At 39.8% G+C, this 15,144-nt stretch overlaps 1 protein-coding gene across 2 annotated transcripts in view; it reads right to left on the bottom strand.

Moving 5' to 3' along the window:
* Positions 1-2,786: 2,786 nt before the first annotated feature.
* The window catches only part of LOC139133198 (uncharacterized), a 126,257-nt gene continuing 113,899 nt past the window's right edge, over positions 2,787-15,144 (bottom strand). For both annotated transcript variants that reach the window (XM_070699647.1, XM_070699638.1), the window contains exons 3-4: positions 7,191-7,436; positions 2,787-4,785 (exon numbers count right to left, since the gene is read on the bottom strand). In XM_070699647.1, the coding sequence (XP_070555748.1) occupies positions 4,583-4,785; positions 7,191-7,422 (435 nt within the window). In that variant the 5' untranslated portion in view covers positions 7,423-7,436 and the 3' untranslated portion in view covers positions 2,787-4,582. The remainder of the gene's footprint in view (positions 4,786-7,190; positions 7,437-15,144) is intronic.

Raw genomic sequence — 15,144 nt, 5'->3', positions numbered from 1 at the left:
AAAAGTATGGACGTATTGCTTACTCCTTAAAATGTCAGTTTTTTGGGGGGGAATGGATAAAATTTACATCCTTTCATTCTAACCACCTTCCTATGTTCTGACCCTGACGACGGAAAAAATTAGTAGCTAATTTGATTGGCCATGTCACCATCCCTGTCAAGGAGAAATCAACCATAAGACTTTTATTCACAAAACCTTCAAGGTCATGTTCATTGCGTTGACCGAAAGACATGGGAGCACTGATACATAATTGATAGACCGCAGCATCACAAAAATAATCGACATTTTTCGTGAAGTATGTCGACAAACTACAAACTACAAATCGCATTGATATTGCTTTGGCGGCACGAGATAAACATAGGGTGGATGGAAATCGATTGTTGCATGCTCTTGAGAAGAAATCTTTATCGCAATGTGTGTTACACGTTTGGCCGACGGACTTCATCAAGCACCGACTTCTTGTCCACTTTGCTTGAAAAAAGCAGCCCCGGGCTCCGGCGAGGTCTGGCGAGATCACGTCAGTTCTTGTCAACTAAGGGTGTTGGCCTCGTTGGTTCCAAGTCAAACATCCCCCGTTCTTGCTTTGACCGGGCCCAGTCATTCCCTCTCGGTGAAGACATCCCCCAAGATAGGTCAATATCTTGTATATTCCCCCGGTTGACGTGGAACTGCCTGTTAGAAATTATCAGTGCGCGCTCTCTCAGACGCAACACACGCAGAAACAGTCAAAATCCCGTCCAAAACTTTAGGATAGTAAACTATCAACTATGATCATATCGTCCAATAAATTATGCTTTTCAGACCCCTCGCTTCAAGAATTAAATCCACTACGCAAGCCTGATAAAATGTTTACGGTCCGTATCATTTTATACAGACAGCTATGCGATACGGATAATGGACTTTTCCCTCGTTTTCCATGCCATCATAATTATAACCAATGTCATAGGAAACAGAACGTGAGACTGTTTAACCTCCCAGCAGTTGATCACGTAAGCAGAAGTGATTGGACGTCGAGGAGCCAGAATCAAGGACATTTCCTTTCTTGAATTTCTCAATATGTTACCAAAGAATTATATAGTTTTCATTCACACGTTTAACCAAACTTTGTATGTGTGTGTGTTGGTATATATGTATACCTATGTATAAATATAAAAACATAAATAACGTCAAATGCAACGTAATACGTATAAGTACTTGTTACTATGTACTTTAAGTAATCTATGTTATAATTTATAAAACCCGGCTCATCAAATTATGTAATTACCCATAAAGATATTGGAATACTTGGATTGTCAGTTTACAGGAAACGCGAGTATTTTTGCCTCAGTAGTTATTAGTTCAGAAATCATACAGTTACGTACGTCTTGACGGTCAGATGAGAGAGAGAGAGAGAGAGAGAGAGAGAGAGAGAGAGAGAGAGAGAGAGAGGAGAGAGAGAGAGAGAGAGAGGCGATCTGTGATTACTGATTTGATTTTTTGTTTGCGAAAGTTGTCGAGGATGGACTGATCATGAGGAACCGCGCGGTCGGCAAATACGCGACGGAGCAAGTATGCGCAAGTGCACCCATCAAGAACAAAATCGAATGGTTCTTTGGTCATGCACAGTCCCGCCATGATCGCGCAGCTGTGTTTCGCAATCAAGTATGACGCATCGATCGTGCGTTAACCGAGCTTGGGTATATGTACAAGTACGCGATGGCAAATGTATAGCGTATCATCACAGCTCAACAATTTTTGTTCGTTTATTTTTTTCACTGAATTACTGCCCGGTAATTTGCGTCATGTATTACGTGGCACACATGTGTGAAAGGAGGAAATCAAAACCGAAAACCATGGCGACCAGAATAACCTCACTTCACTGTCAATCCATCATTTGCAAATAGCCTGCCACCGAATAATCCAGAAATGTACGCGCGTACCCAGCTGCCGCCTTGGAGTTGGAGTAAATTAATCTAAGTCGTTTCAGAACTTTGACAAAAATACTCCGCCGAGACTTATGTAACCTGTCAACAAGTTGTCCCGCGCTAAATGCATCACTTAAGAACCATGCCAATTTTCAAACCAACGGGGAATGAAGAGAACATTTGTAATAATATAGAGGCCCTCACGGGCACCATCTGGCGGGAAGAAATTTGTTCCTGTCGTCTGACAAGATTACGAAATGGCAGGATGATTTATGTGGGCAGTCAAAGTCGATCTCTGGAAGCGTAGAAAAGCTTAACATCCTCGTGAACGACAGTAACGTCTTGCCAAACTGATGAAGACGGCCATTGGGAAAAGTCTGCATCAAAAGTATTAATATTTCTTTCGCCTATTTGGAGAATTCACCTAGTAGGGAATAAATATTCGCACCCACGAATTTTTACAATACTTTTCTGAGTTGCCACTTGTAGGGGCTCAGTTTGAAGCTCTTGAAGTAAATATGGTTTCTACCTTCACATTTTTGTGAAAATGGAAAGTATTTTTCCCAATAGCAATAACACGGGGTAGGCGGCCATTTTGACTTTCAAATATCACTAAATGTAAGGAAATTTGTTTCTACGGTACTAAACTTTGCACGGTGACACCTAACTTTAAATCTTGATTTAGTAAGACTTTGGTTGAAAGTGTTATTGATAAATGTTTTATCAAAAGTTGAAATCTTTCAAGTTGTAGGCGCATACTACCCTACCACCCACTTCCAAAGAAAAGGTAAGTTAACCCGGCAAGCGCCGAGAACGGTAGATTTGCATAAATACTTATTTCGTGAATGCGGAGGAGGAAGGAACATACCGGGAATACCGCAGTAAGTTGAAAAATAGTTTTAATAAAACAAATCATTTCAATAAAAGACATATTCGACTAGAGAATCAGACTGTTGAAGATTAAACATTTAATGGCTAAGTCCAGAAAGACAAGGAACTCACCTAGGAGTGATCCAAGATTGAAATGTTCTTGGGGTTAATTCAAAATAGACGGAAACCTTGATAACAACCGACACATCTACGCGCCAAGAGTACAGTTGCCCCTGGCTGTGATGAGGTTTAAACCTGTTGTCATTGAAAAGACAACTTTAACCTTTGAACTCTCGATCTGCTTTGAGCGTCAGAGAGGAGTATTACAAGTTGCACGCCATCATTAACAGCGATGTGCAAATGTGCGCGATGCGAGAAAACTTTCGACAGGGCTAGTCTGTTCGTCTGCGTCGTGCCCAGCAATTGACTGAAAAAGAAAGCGACTTTTCTTTACATTAAATTCATTCATTGCAACGTGATGAAACAGACAATGCGGGTCCAAAGAAGTCTGTGACAGAAATAGCTCAACTTTTTAAGAAAATAAAGTAGCTCGTGTTTCGCACTTACACATTTTGAAATCTTGATGGAAGTACATGAGGCAACGTTGGGCAAAACCTAGAGAGAAAATCTACAAGAAATTACAGTGCTCAGAACATCTAGTCGTGTTGACCTGTGACACAGTCGACGATCTTACCACCGTGTGTTGTCAGGTATGTACATAAAAATGCTGTCGTCACACTTGACAAGTTTTCTTGCGTGCACGTGCAGTCGGCTTAGCAAGTATTCGCACGAGACTAGGAGATACATTTGAAAAATTTTACCCAGTATTTAACTCTCGGGCAAATTAAACACGCCGTTTACCTTCGAATTTGGATAAATCTAAGCGCCTGAAAGTGGCCCAGTCTCAAGCAAGAAATAGTCAAAAATTATGCCAAGTGTATAACTGTCTTCTTCACTTCAAGAACAACACGGAGTGCGCAAAACCCAGGACAAACACTGGCCCTTTAATCCCCACAGTTCCCATGACAACGTCCCTATTAACTAACATACTAATGACCTCACTAAATGCGAGAAAAGCTACGATATAGAAAGCACAGGAAATTTCATAGATACATATCAAAAAAATAACTACTACAAGCGATAGGGGTCAAATTCTCTCTAAATAATTTTTCTTGAGAAAATATTTTGATTAAAGATTTGTTCTCTCGTCAGGTAGATAATCAATGGTGGCTTACTTGTGAAAGAAAAACATTTTCTTTTATCCTAGGGTATAGAAATTTCTGACTCATGCGCCTCGATATAAATGACAAAACTTCATGCTAATAGCGCAGGCTTTAATATGATACCCTCCTTAGGGAAGGTCTCCGATTTCAAAAAGACAGGCTTTCTCACGATTTCTGCGACAACTAAACGTTGCCTGTGTTGACAGAATGAGTGAAAATCGACTCCAAAGAGTGATAATTTGAGTGCGGCAGAGAGTAAAAATGGTGTCGGTGATGGCTGTCGACGATGCTGTTCTCGTTAGAGTGCATTTACTAACGAGAATACGCCTCGCGCCCAAATAGCCTCTCACGTCAGCATGAACTTTTGCCGCGTATATCCCCTTCGAGACGTCAACAAAAATGTTCTAATCGATGTAAAAAGTTCTACTTGCGGGCTGGCATCATGTACTTATAAATTGGCTATAGTTCATCTACATCGGGCAAGGGGAATAGGCAGTACAGAACTCATAAGAAGGTTTCGAAGGATTTCCAAGCCACAGCTGTGTATTATTAAGCTTACAGAACTAAAAGCCAGTGTTGGCGACATCATTGTTTTGAGGTGCCACGGTACTCGCTGGGGTTCAGGCCGGCTTTGATGAGGTCCTGGGCAAGATCGGCAATGTTTCGGTTGTTCGGGGAGAGCGTCACGTCGTCGCCGTCGCACGACAGTCCGGACTCGCAGAATCTTCGGAGTAGTTGGCGGAGCAAGGTGCGTCGCAGTTTTTCGACGCCACTGAACGCGGTGGGATCTGCGGGATGAACAGAAAAATGTGGAAAAAATTTTTATGTTACGCTGGTCTTACGCCAGACCGTCAGAGCACGCGACCAACTCGACTGCACGTTCATTTCAGCAACGCCATGGCTTTAAAAGATATGTACGAGCAAGACAAGGTGAAAAACAAGCAAATCTACGTGTGAGATGACAATAGCGGACGTGTTCATCATCAATGTAGTTCGACACCAGCGGCTACATTAATTAGAATTAAGGGAGCCGTAATAATTTATGGCCTGGGGGTCGGAGGAATGTCATCGGAAACGCCGAAATTTCGAGTAACCCCGTGCCACCCATAATGAATTTGAGAAATTCCCCTCTCTAACACAGATATTTTGACTGACCCCCTCCACCCCAAATTAGAAAAGTATCAGTACATGTACTTGTAAAATTTACAAAAATACAGCAATAGTAAAGACCTTTCAAATCCTGGTATACCCTATGGCCTGCTGGATTATCATCGGTTATCTAATGACGGTTGAAAAGATGAAACCATCAAAATGAAATTCAAAGTCACAACAAAATGTAGAAACAACAGCTCACGCTATAACCAGTATCCAACCATATAGTATTGTTTAATTTGGATGGGTATCATGACAGAGATGTTACTAGGGTATTAAAGGACAAGTAACTCTAAAATTTAATCATTTTATCGTCACTTTTATTTTGTACGTCAATTGCAAGTTCATTTTGTACTGCTCAAATGCATGTTGAGACGTCCACTTTTTCGCTTGTCAACATAGCATCTTTATGAGTAGAATGCGCTTTTATTGTTTACTTGTGAATTTTAGTCCGGACCCAAATTCCATTGTCAACTGTAATAATGTACAGTCTGTGTATGTATAGACTGAGTTGACAAGCTGAATACTGTGTATCTCAACGTGCCTTTGGGAGTAGGAGAAAAATTATGATTGACAAAAGATCGAAGAAATCATCAAAAGTTAGACTTACATGCCCTTTTTACGAAGTGAAAACAATTATATAATAATTATTTAAATGTTTCCCATAGTGCTCTAAATAGAAGCAAATGACATGATATTATTCACCATATACACTCCAGCTCCAAAAGAAGGGTCAAAATCTTCGCTAACACAGGCGTTCAATCCAACGTAAAATGTGAAACAACTGTTTACCAACTTCCAACTAGTGTGGGGGGAAATACAAAGAATATGTGGTCTTTTTAGGTGAAAAATGAAATATTCCTAAATCTGAATCACGATCTCCACCGAATGAGATACTCTCGTTCTAAAACAGACAGTGACACTCTTCGTTTTGTCGTCATCACCAAGAAATTTTGACCGAGGGTTAAATTTTGCTCTTTTTCTTGATATTTAACTTTTTTAAATGGGGCCAGAGGGTTCAGTCAAAATTTCTTTGTTAGAATTCGGATAGTTTTCAATCGGATTCGAACCCACAACATACGGCATCAGTCGCCTAGCTGAAAGGCCACAGACAGAACCAGTCGGCTAAATCTCCACTCCCAAAAAGAGTGGTTCAATAGCCGGCTAAGTTGTTACATTTTTCTGACTGAGGCCGCTCAACACGTTGTAGAGTTCGTGAAGCACTCACGCACGCATGCTCACTATCATACATCGCACATACACACTTTATCGAAGCGAAGAAACGAATTTCATCGCTTTAACTGGGCGAACGATAACCTCGGGGACAATTCTGTCCACCAGCACTGTTACCTACCCAGGGTAAAAATTCGGATAGTTTTTCAATCGGATTCGAACCCACAACATACGGCATCAGTCGCCTAGCTGAAAGGCCACAGACAAAGGAGGGGTTACTCAAATTCATCAGGGTTGGGGGGGGGGGGGGTTACTCGAAATTTCAGAGTTTCCGATGAAATTCCTCCGGAACCCCCTCCCAGTTCGTAAATAATGACGGCTCCCTTAAGGCTACCTTGCAGCCTGAACGTGTTGGTTTTTGTTTCCTAAGACTTGCTTCTGGCAATGTCGATGTGAACGGAGTGTTTTATCAACATCTTGAATTTTTTTTTTCTGCTGGATTCTTGACTGGGTCTCACATATCCGCTCAGTTTTACAAGATAGTTATCAGCTACGTGTAGACGTGCAATCTGTGAATGGCGCTCAGTCATTGAAATTGAAAATATGATTGCCAGTATTATGGTTACTCGAAAACGAGCGAGAGAGAGAGAGAGAGAGAGAGAGAGAGAGAGAGAGAGAGAGAGAGAGAGAGAGAGAGAGAGAGAGAGAGAGAGAGAGAGAGAGAGAGAGAGAGAGAGAGAGAGAGAGAAATGGAGAGGGAGGGGTGATTTCTTGATTCGGAAAGTTATGAGTCACAACAAACTGCGACAGACGGAGAGAGGGTGATTGAGATTGCATCGAAAGAATTCGTATCGGCTTGGCATATTACCTTGGCGTTTCACAACGGCACGTTGGTCTGAGTCCCTGTTCTCTAACATATAACATATGAAAGGTATGGAGTATCTGGTCGTTTCACGTTGACACGCCAGCTGTATACGTAGTCTGAAGGGCAGGCTGTTCTCGTCGGCGTACTCCATGAAGCCTTCGGTCACCACTGTCCCGAGTACTAATATGCAAATCACGGCTATTGATAAAGTCTGTAGCAAAGATGGCGACCCCATCCTGTCCAACGTACCTGAGGAACGACGAGTTGTGAAAAGGAAGTGAGAAGAAAAATAATGATCATCCTGGGCCATCCGGCGGTTTAATTAAGGTATTAGGGAAATGCAATTGGCAAAGATTGTGATCATTTTTAGCTCACGTGTGTAAACACGTGGGCTATTGTCATAGCGATGTCTGTCTGTCTGTCCGTGTGTGTGTGTGTGTGTGTTAGTGTGTGTGTGTGTCTGTCTGTCTGTCTGTTTACACGATAACTCAAAAACGCCTTAACGGATTCAAGTCAGATTTGGTACACAGGTACCATGTGTTACTTGCAAGAACTGATTAGATTTTGGTTAGTGTGGCTTGCATATTAATGAAGTTATGCAATATCGTTTTTTTCCATACAATGGTTTCCCTATGGAGACGGTAATGACAGTGTAGACATATATCAAGAAATACTGCACCAAATTTCATGAAACTTTTCACACATGACAATCTAAGAACATTATGATGATACTGTGAGTGTCATGTTAATTATCTTCTCATTTGCATATTTAATGAACATTTGTTATTAGTGAGATAACTCTAAAATTCCTGCATCAAACTTGATGATACTTGCAAATATTGATCCGATATATATCTAAATAAGTACTAGGCAGTGTCAAGTTAATAAATAGCTCATTTGCATATTTTATGAAGGTTTGTAATTAGTCATATAACTCCGATATAACTTCACCAAATGTGATGAAATCTGCTGCAGATACTGATCCGACTGATATCTAACTGTAGTGTAAAGCATTTAGTAATATTAAATTAATTAAGGGTTAATTTGCATATTTAATGAACTTTGTAATTAGGTATATAACTCTGAAATTACAGTATCCAAGTCAGTGAAATTGGGTACAGATATTGTTTTGATAAATATCTAATTGTACTGAGAAGCATTTGGCAGTGTCAAGTTAACAAATAGGTCATTTGCATATTTTATGAAGTTTAGTAATTAGTCATATAACTCCAAAATAACTTCACCAAATGTGATGAAATCTGCTGCAGATACTGATCCGATAGATATCTAATTGTTGTGTAGAGCATTTAGTTGTGTGAAGTTAATTAAGGGTTCATTTACATATTTAATGAACTTTGTAATAAATGATTTTTACTCCAAAATTAAAGCATTAAATTTGATGAAACTTGCTACAGATGTTTATCTCTGATAAATATCCAATTGTACTGAGAAGCATTGAGCATTGTCAAGTTAATAATTAGCTCATTTGCATATTCCATGAAGTCTTATAATTAGTCATATAACTCCGAAATAACTGCATCAAATGTGATGAACACTGCTGCACATACTGATACGACAGATATCTAACTGTGTTGTAAAGCATTTAGTAGTATAAAGTTAACTAAGGGTTCATTTGCATATTTAATAAACTTTGTAATTAGGTATATAACTCTGAAATTTCGGCACTAAAATTTGGTGAAACGTGCTACAGATATTGACTTGATAAATATTTAATTGTGCTATGAATCATTGAACAGTGTCAAGTTAATGTAGGGTTTATTTGCATATTTAATGAACTTTGTAATAAGTGACATTACTCTAAAATTACAGCATTAAATTAAATAAAACGTGCTACAAATGTTGATCTGATGGATATCTATTTGTCCAATAAAGCATTGAGTAGTGTCAAGTTAATTGACAGCTCATTCGCATATTATATAGTTTTGTAATTAGTGATTAAACTCTGAGAGTACTGTGCGAAGTTTAAAAAAAAACCCTGCTGCATATAGTGATAACATATATCTCATTGTTCTGTGAAGCGTACTACTATTAATGAACCTATTGTAAAACACGTGAACATATTCAGTTCATATCTGGTTTGTATATGAATTTGAAAATCTATTTTAAGCATGTGGAAAGATTGGCTGCACAAGACAAGGTGACAATCAGCCATGCCCCATAATTGGCGCTTCCGGTTAAAACGTCAGCAGTGTATATACGATTCTCGTTCTGATTAGCCATCTATCCATCTCCTTTTTACTATGCCAGTGTGATGTCGGTTAAATCAATAAGACCCCTGCCACAAAACTATGCTAGTCTGGATTGCAACTCGGAAACCGTAGGACTGTGGGAAGATGAGTCGAAGCAAGGTGAACCAGCTTCAGCATTGCTCGGACACAAAAACTACAAATGAAGGTTTTCTGATATCCCCTGACATATTGCCACGAGTCAGGACACATCCTCCTCGTTCATTACCACGCCAACAAGGAAGCAACAGATTTCTCGGAGCAAAACTGTATTGTGCTGATTTGTAAAATTATTACTCCTCGCGGTCGTGTAGCCCCTGCTAGCTGCTCAGTGATATGAATTCAGATAAAATGTTTGTCCTGCCGGAACGAATTTTTTCCCGCAAATACCCCATATAGAAATGGAAAACGTTTTGTTTTCGTTCCACGGAAGTTATAATCTACATGTAATCTTTCTTGAAAGAGATGACAGGCTTTCCAAATGTCGTCATGTGGCGATTGCAAGTACCCGGATGTTACCAGCAATTCTCCCTTTTATTTGCATATCACGTGATTACGTCAGACCTATTCTTATTACCTTAAAGAAAGGTGCAAAATGATCCTAACGTAATGGTCATCTGAACACTCATAAGACAGTGATTGTCACAAGCAATGATAAACGTCAAAAGACTGTTTCGAGCCATTTATCAGTCAACGGTTGTGCCATCAAATAATTACCGGATCAATTTAGTTAAAAAACAAATTTTCAGATAAACATATAATATTGAGGATCATGTGCATGCATCGCTGACACTGCAGTCTTTTTTATATCTATATTACGGTGTCTGGACAGTGTGTGTACTCACTGAAAACAATAACGATACTACAGAGTGGCCTTCAGAGGTGTGAGCACAGATATAAGTGCAAAGGTGTAAAAAACTACAGCGAACTCCCCTGTCATCTGCGCTGCGGGGGGACAAAATACTGATTAACAATCACCACAGGTTTCCCGCCAATATCACAATGCTTATTTTGTACAAAGGAAGCTAGATAATTTTTTTTTGTTTTCATCGGGAATTTCTAGCCCATTATTCGCATCTTTATGCATCTTCCACAAGAAATCATCTACTTTACTCTCAATGGCTCTAAGTTACATCTATTTAGCAAAATGAGCTGTGCCTTTCCTTCGCTGACCCTGTGACATGATTAACCAAATTCAAATTCTCAAGAATAATTTTAGCAGAGCTCTCATCCGAAACTACGGTGCGTTATATCATAGCTGTCAAAACTCTACAGTTGTGTGTTGCTAGTGAATAAAACGGTGAGTTTAACACATATCATTTGGAGTAGGTATAGAATGCTTAAATTTCATGTAAAGTTTATATTATCTTCCATATTTTATGATATTATTTGTTGTTGCAACTGTAAAACCACACAAACACGGATCTCTCAAAAACTACAAGAACATATTAATTTAATAAGTTTGTAAATAAAATCATGAAACTATCGTGTCCTGATGCAAATTCAATCGGCCGAAACATTATCCCATATGCGCATGCTCAATCATATACTGAACATAGAAGTTCGTACAGATTAAAATTCACTTGACCTAACAACAATAATGATGTAAATTAAAAATGCGAAAGCAATGTTATTAAGGTGATTTTCTAGGCTGTAAGAACATCTCATCAGCGAGTTATACCCGCACACCAGCCTTGGATTCAACATGTTGGCAATATTCCCCTCGCGATTATGGACGATTCATCGTTCAATGTGCTGTCTAGGACACAAACATTCACTCAATCACAGCGGAAAATACGACCGGTTTTGATAAACAGAACTAAAATGTTTCATGACAGGGTCAGATTTGTGCACTATTGGCTGCCCTCTCCCGATCATCATTTTTGGTGCTAGTTCGTTTCTTAAAAACGCGGTGTCTCCAACATAGTCATACTGTGTGGATAGACTGTGAAGTGGTAGGTGATACAATTATAGTATTTTACCTAATAAAATGAAATTAATTTTTGTTTTCCTCCAGTCATAACAGGTCAGCACTGAAGGCTGGAATATTACTGCTTCTGCTCAATTTCTCTGTGTGAATATGACATGTCAATGCAGAGCGGTGTTAATGAAATTGCATAAAGAAACTGCCCCTATTTCAATTCTACACATGAAATCCTAAATATCACATCACTTCTGAACGCACCTTCGATTCTGAGAAAAATGACTCGAAGCTTGTTACATGTAAGCCAATATACCTGGAAGGCAACGATCGAGGAACGAATGGCTTCACCAAACAGTGGGGGAAGTTTAATTTTCAAAACTCGAGGTGTTTTAAGCGGGTTGTCAACGCAAAGTCATGTTGATCTTGACACCGTTCGATCGAAATTATTTATTGTAGTCACACTCGTTTAAAAGTCACATTCACTGGGTATAGATGGATCTAGAGTCTGTGTTTCCATGGAGATAATAGTGATTAATTTTTTACAAGGCGATGGATGAAGAGAAAACTACGATCAGTTGGGTCTTTTCTCTCCTGAATAGGAAAAAAAATCTCTCAGACATTATGCGTTCGTTCTCTCCTGATTTTCTCCATACATGTACACACTTTGACTGTACTCACATTGAAAATAGAGAAATGAGCTGAATTTCGCTTCGACGTCGAATTGTGTTACGATGTCGCCGGACATGCGCAATGAATTGCTAATGATTGCGCATGCAGTAAACCACATGCAAAATAGTGGTTCCTTTGGCGTTTTTAAGCGCAGAATGCCCGCTACTATATTCACAAACGACCGCGCTCTGCGTTCTTGTAATCTTTCTCACTGGATAAGCTTTCACAATTTCCTTAATACTACAACATCCCTCCGGATTACTGTTCTCTTGTCACCTTAATGTGGTGATCAATCGCCTCTTTTGAGTCTTTTGACACATCATCCGTTCTTTCTCCTCTCCTTTTAATACATTTATCTTGATTTCTACCCATTAGCTGTGCGTCATCTGTGCCGACTGTCGACTTAGATGCCCACTTAATTGCGACTGTTTGTAATTTAAATGGTCAACACAGGTATTGAAGAAATTAATGTCATCGGCGTTGTTGTGACAACTAGAAATTCGGATGGCTGCATAATCCTCGAAGCCTTCGTTAAGCTTATAATGAACGCAAAACGGTAATGATTTGACAACTGGTAACCAGAATACATGTGAAAATCTGATTCCGAGTTTTGTGCTCCGAGAAGAAGGTTAAAATCACGCGCGTTTCCTGTGTGTGTTATAGTAGTTGGTATGGGAAAAGCTGGCTCTGTATGGTCCTTCAGTGAACTTCAAAATGTCGCCAATCTCGTGCTCTCAGGGTCACGGTGATACACGCCTCGAAACTTTATTTGCGACAACTTTCCCGAAGGAAACGTTAAACCACTCTCTTTTAAAATCAATAACAAAAATCAATTTCAAAATGGACGCGATATTTTGTACCAGCGATGCAAATTACTGATATTTTGAAATTCAAAATGGCTACCATCCAAATGTTAACTCTATTACGAGAAACAATTTTTTTTATTAACAACATATTTCTTTTACTTTTCAAGCTTCAAAATGACCGCACTCTGAAAAATGTTCCAAAAATTGGAGAGTACGAATATCTGTCCAAACGACGCATTCTATCATGATTCAAACTTCTTTTTCTAGTGTAAGACAACGGCTCGGAAGTCGACGTCGGTTTGTGGGCGTGTTCGATCCCCGGGATCGGGATTGCCCTCCTTAGGAACGATGCTACGTCGCTAAAATTGCTTCAAAGGATTATAGGGAACTTCGGATGAGCATCGATGTTAAAAGGATTTACTCAAATTTCTTCCGTCAAGCTTTGATATTTAGATTTATTATATTGTCCTTTAGTTTAAATTAGTAAAATCGGTAGTGCTGAAGCACCAAGATGATTGTAGCTGAAAACATCCACTCCTTCTCTCACCGCTGCGAATCGACTAATCTGGAAAAAAACAGGTATCATAAGTGTCCTAATGGATAACAGTCAGCTCACAGTATTGATTGTAACACACCTCTTCCGCAGTCTGTATTCTAATTCGCCTATTGATAGTCACGTGGGATGCGTTCTTTTTGTGCTGATCCACGTAAACGACGTCATCAGGCATCATTCGTTTCAACTGTTGCCTGCCAGGCATCAGTTCTGGAAAATGATGCCCGCTGACGTCAAAAACGATATTTGATGCGAACGCGGACCGGAATGTAAACAAAGATGTCGTCTGCGGCCGATCGAAACGACTCATCCAGAAATTTCTTAGTTTAACCACAGAGTAAGATACACAGAGTGGCAACACCTATTGTTTAAGGCGTGAAGCGGTTACGTAAGCAATCCATGTTTGCCTCGCCTCACGAAGCTCTTGGCTCTCTTTTCCGAAGAGTGCCGACCATGCACCCTTCGGTAATTTTCGGATTTTCACCAATTGTTAAGCGAAAGTATGTTCGACAAAGTTTGTGTTGTTGTTGTCGTGTGGTGCTGATCGGAATCGATGTGCTGGCAAAAACGGGAGTGTTTTGAGCTTCAGGAAAGTGGGTGTCACCGTTTTAAAAATTCCTCTCATATTTTTATGAATATATAATGAGTGTGTTTGAACAAAATTTGAAAGTCTTTTATCGATACTGTCTGGTTTTACTCAATGGCTTACGGTCAGTCCGACCGTCTTTTACACGTGCGTCAAAAAAGGACATGTTTATGAAACTGCTGGCGTGTTATGTTTTGATTGGCGTGAAGCAGTGTTTCTGGCCTGAGAGCTCACAAAGTAACTATGGTTGCTACGCGACTGGCAGTACGATGCCATCTCGTCGTATGTTTCGCATAATCTCGTGTAATTATCAACCACAAACAAAGCCTCCAAAAAGTTTAACACCTTTGAAGCTCATTTTAATATGAAAAGCCAATAGTCTACTGAGACGACCATGGAACAAAAGGCATGCAAGTGTTGCCACTCTGTTTATGTTACTCTGTGGTTTATCCTACTTTCTGAAGAAGAATTGAATGCTTTGGTTTCCACAAGGACTCGATACGGACAAAAACTATAATCAAAGGTGAATTGAACGTTTTGCAGAAGTATTGCGGTCTTTTTAGGAAAAACTTTTTCTTACTGAACCACTCCAACATATTATATCATAGACCTACATGCGACAAGTTTTGTGTATAGTACGTTCTCATGCATGGCTACGGATGAGGTGTGTTACAAAACACATATTGACTGGCATGAGGGCAACAGCATACGTCTTTTAACCCCTCGGGCCTGTAAGTCACCCCCAAAAACAGACTGTCACCCCCAAAAACAGACTGTTTTGAAACAGTCTGTTTTAGGGGGCGAGGGAAACAGTCTGTTTTTGGGGGTGACTCACAGTCCCTCAGGGTACAGACGTATGCTGTTGCCCTCATAGCCAGTCAATATGTGTATACTGTCACAAATACCTATCAGCATGTCAACTTATCGTTGTCGTTGTGTGGGCGTTCACAATGTGGGCGAACGATGTGAGGCGAAAAACTTGGCCAGAAGAAGGAATTTCATGCGAGAACCCTCAGTGGTAACCCGATCAATGACAGGATAATTAATATGCGTAAACGATAGTGTTCAAAACATGTTATTGTTCAAATGGACCTCGTAATCTTGGTAAAAGATTGTCCCAACTTTGTAAACATCTGCCATATAAATGTCGTTGAATCCCCAACTATTCCTTAC

This window comes from Ptychodera flava, chromosome 1, assembly GCF_041260155.1.
Source record: "Ptychodera flava strain L36383 chromosome 1, AS_Pfla_20210202, whole genome shotgun sequence".
NCBI lineage: Eukaryota > Metazoa > Hemichordata > Enteropneusta > Ptychoderidae > Ptychodera > Ptychodera flava.
The sequence above is the reverse complement of the archived record's forward strand: the minus strand, read 5'-3'. Positions and strand labels throughout refer to the sequence as shown.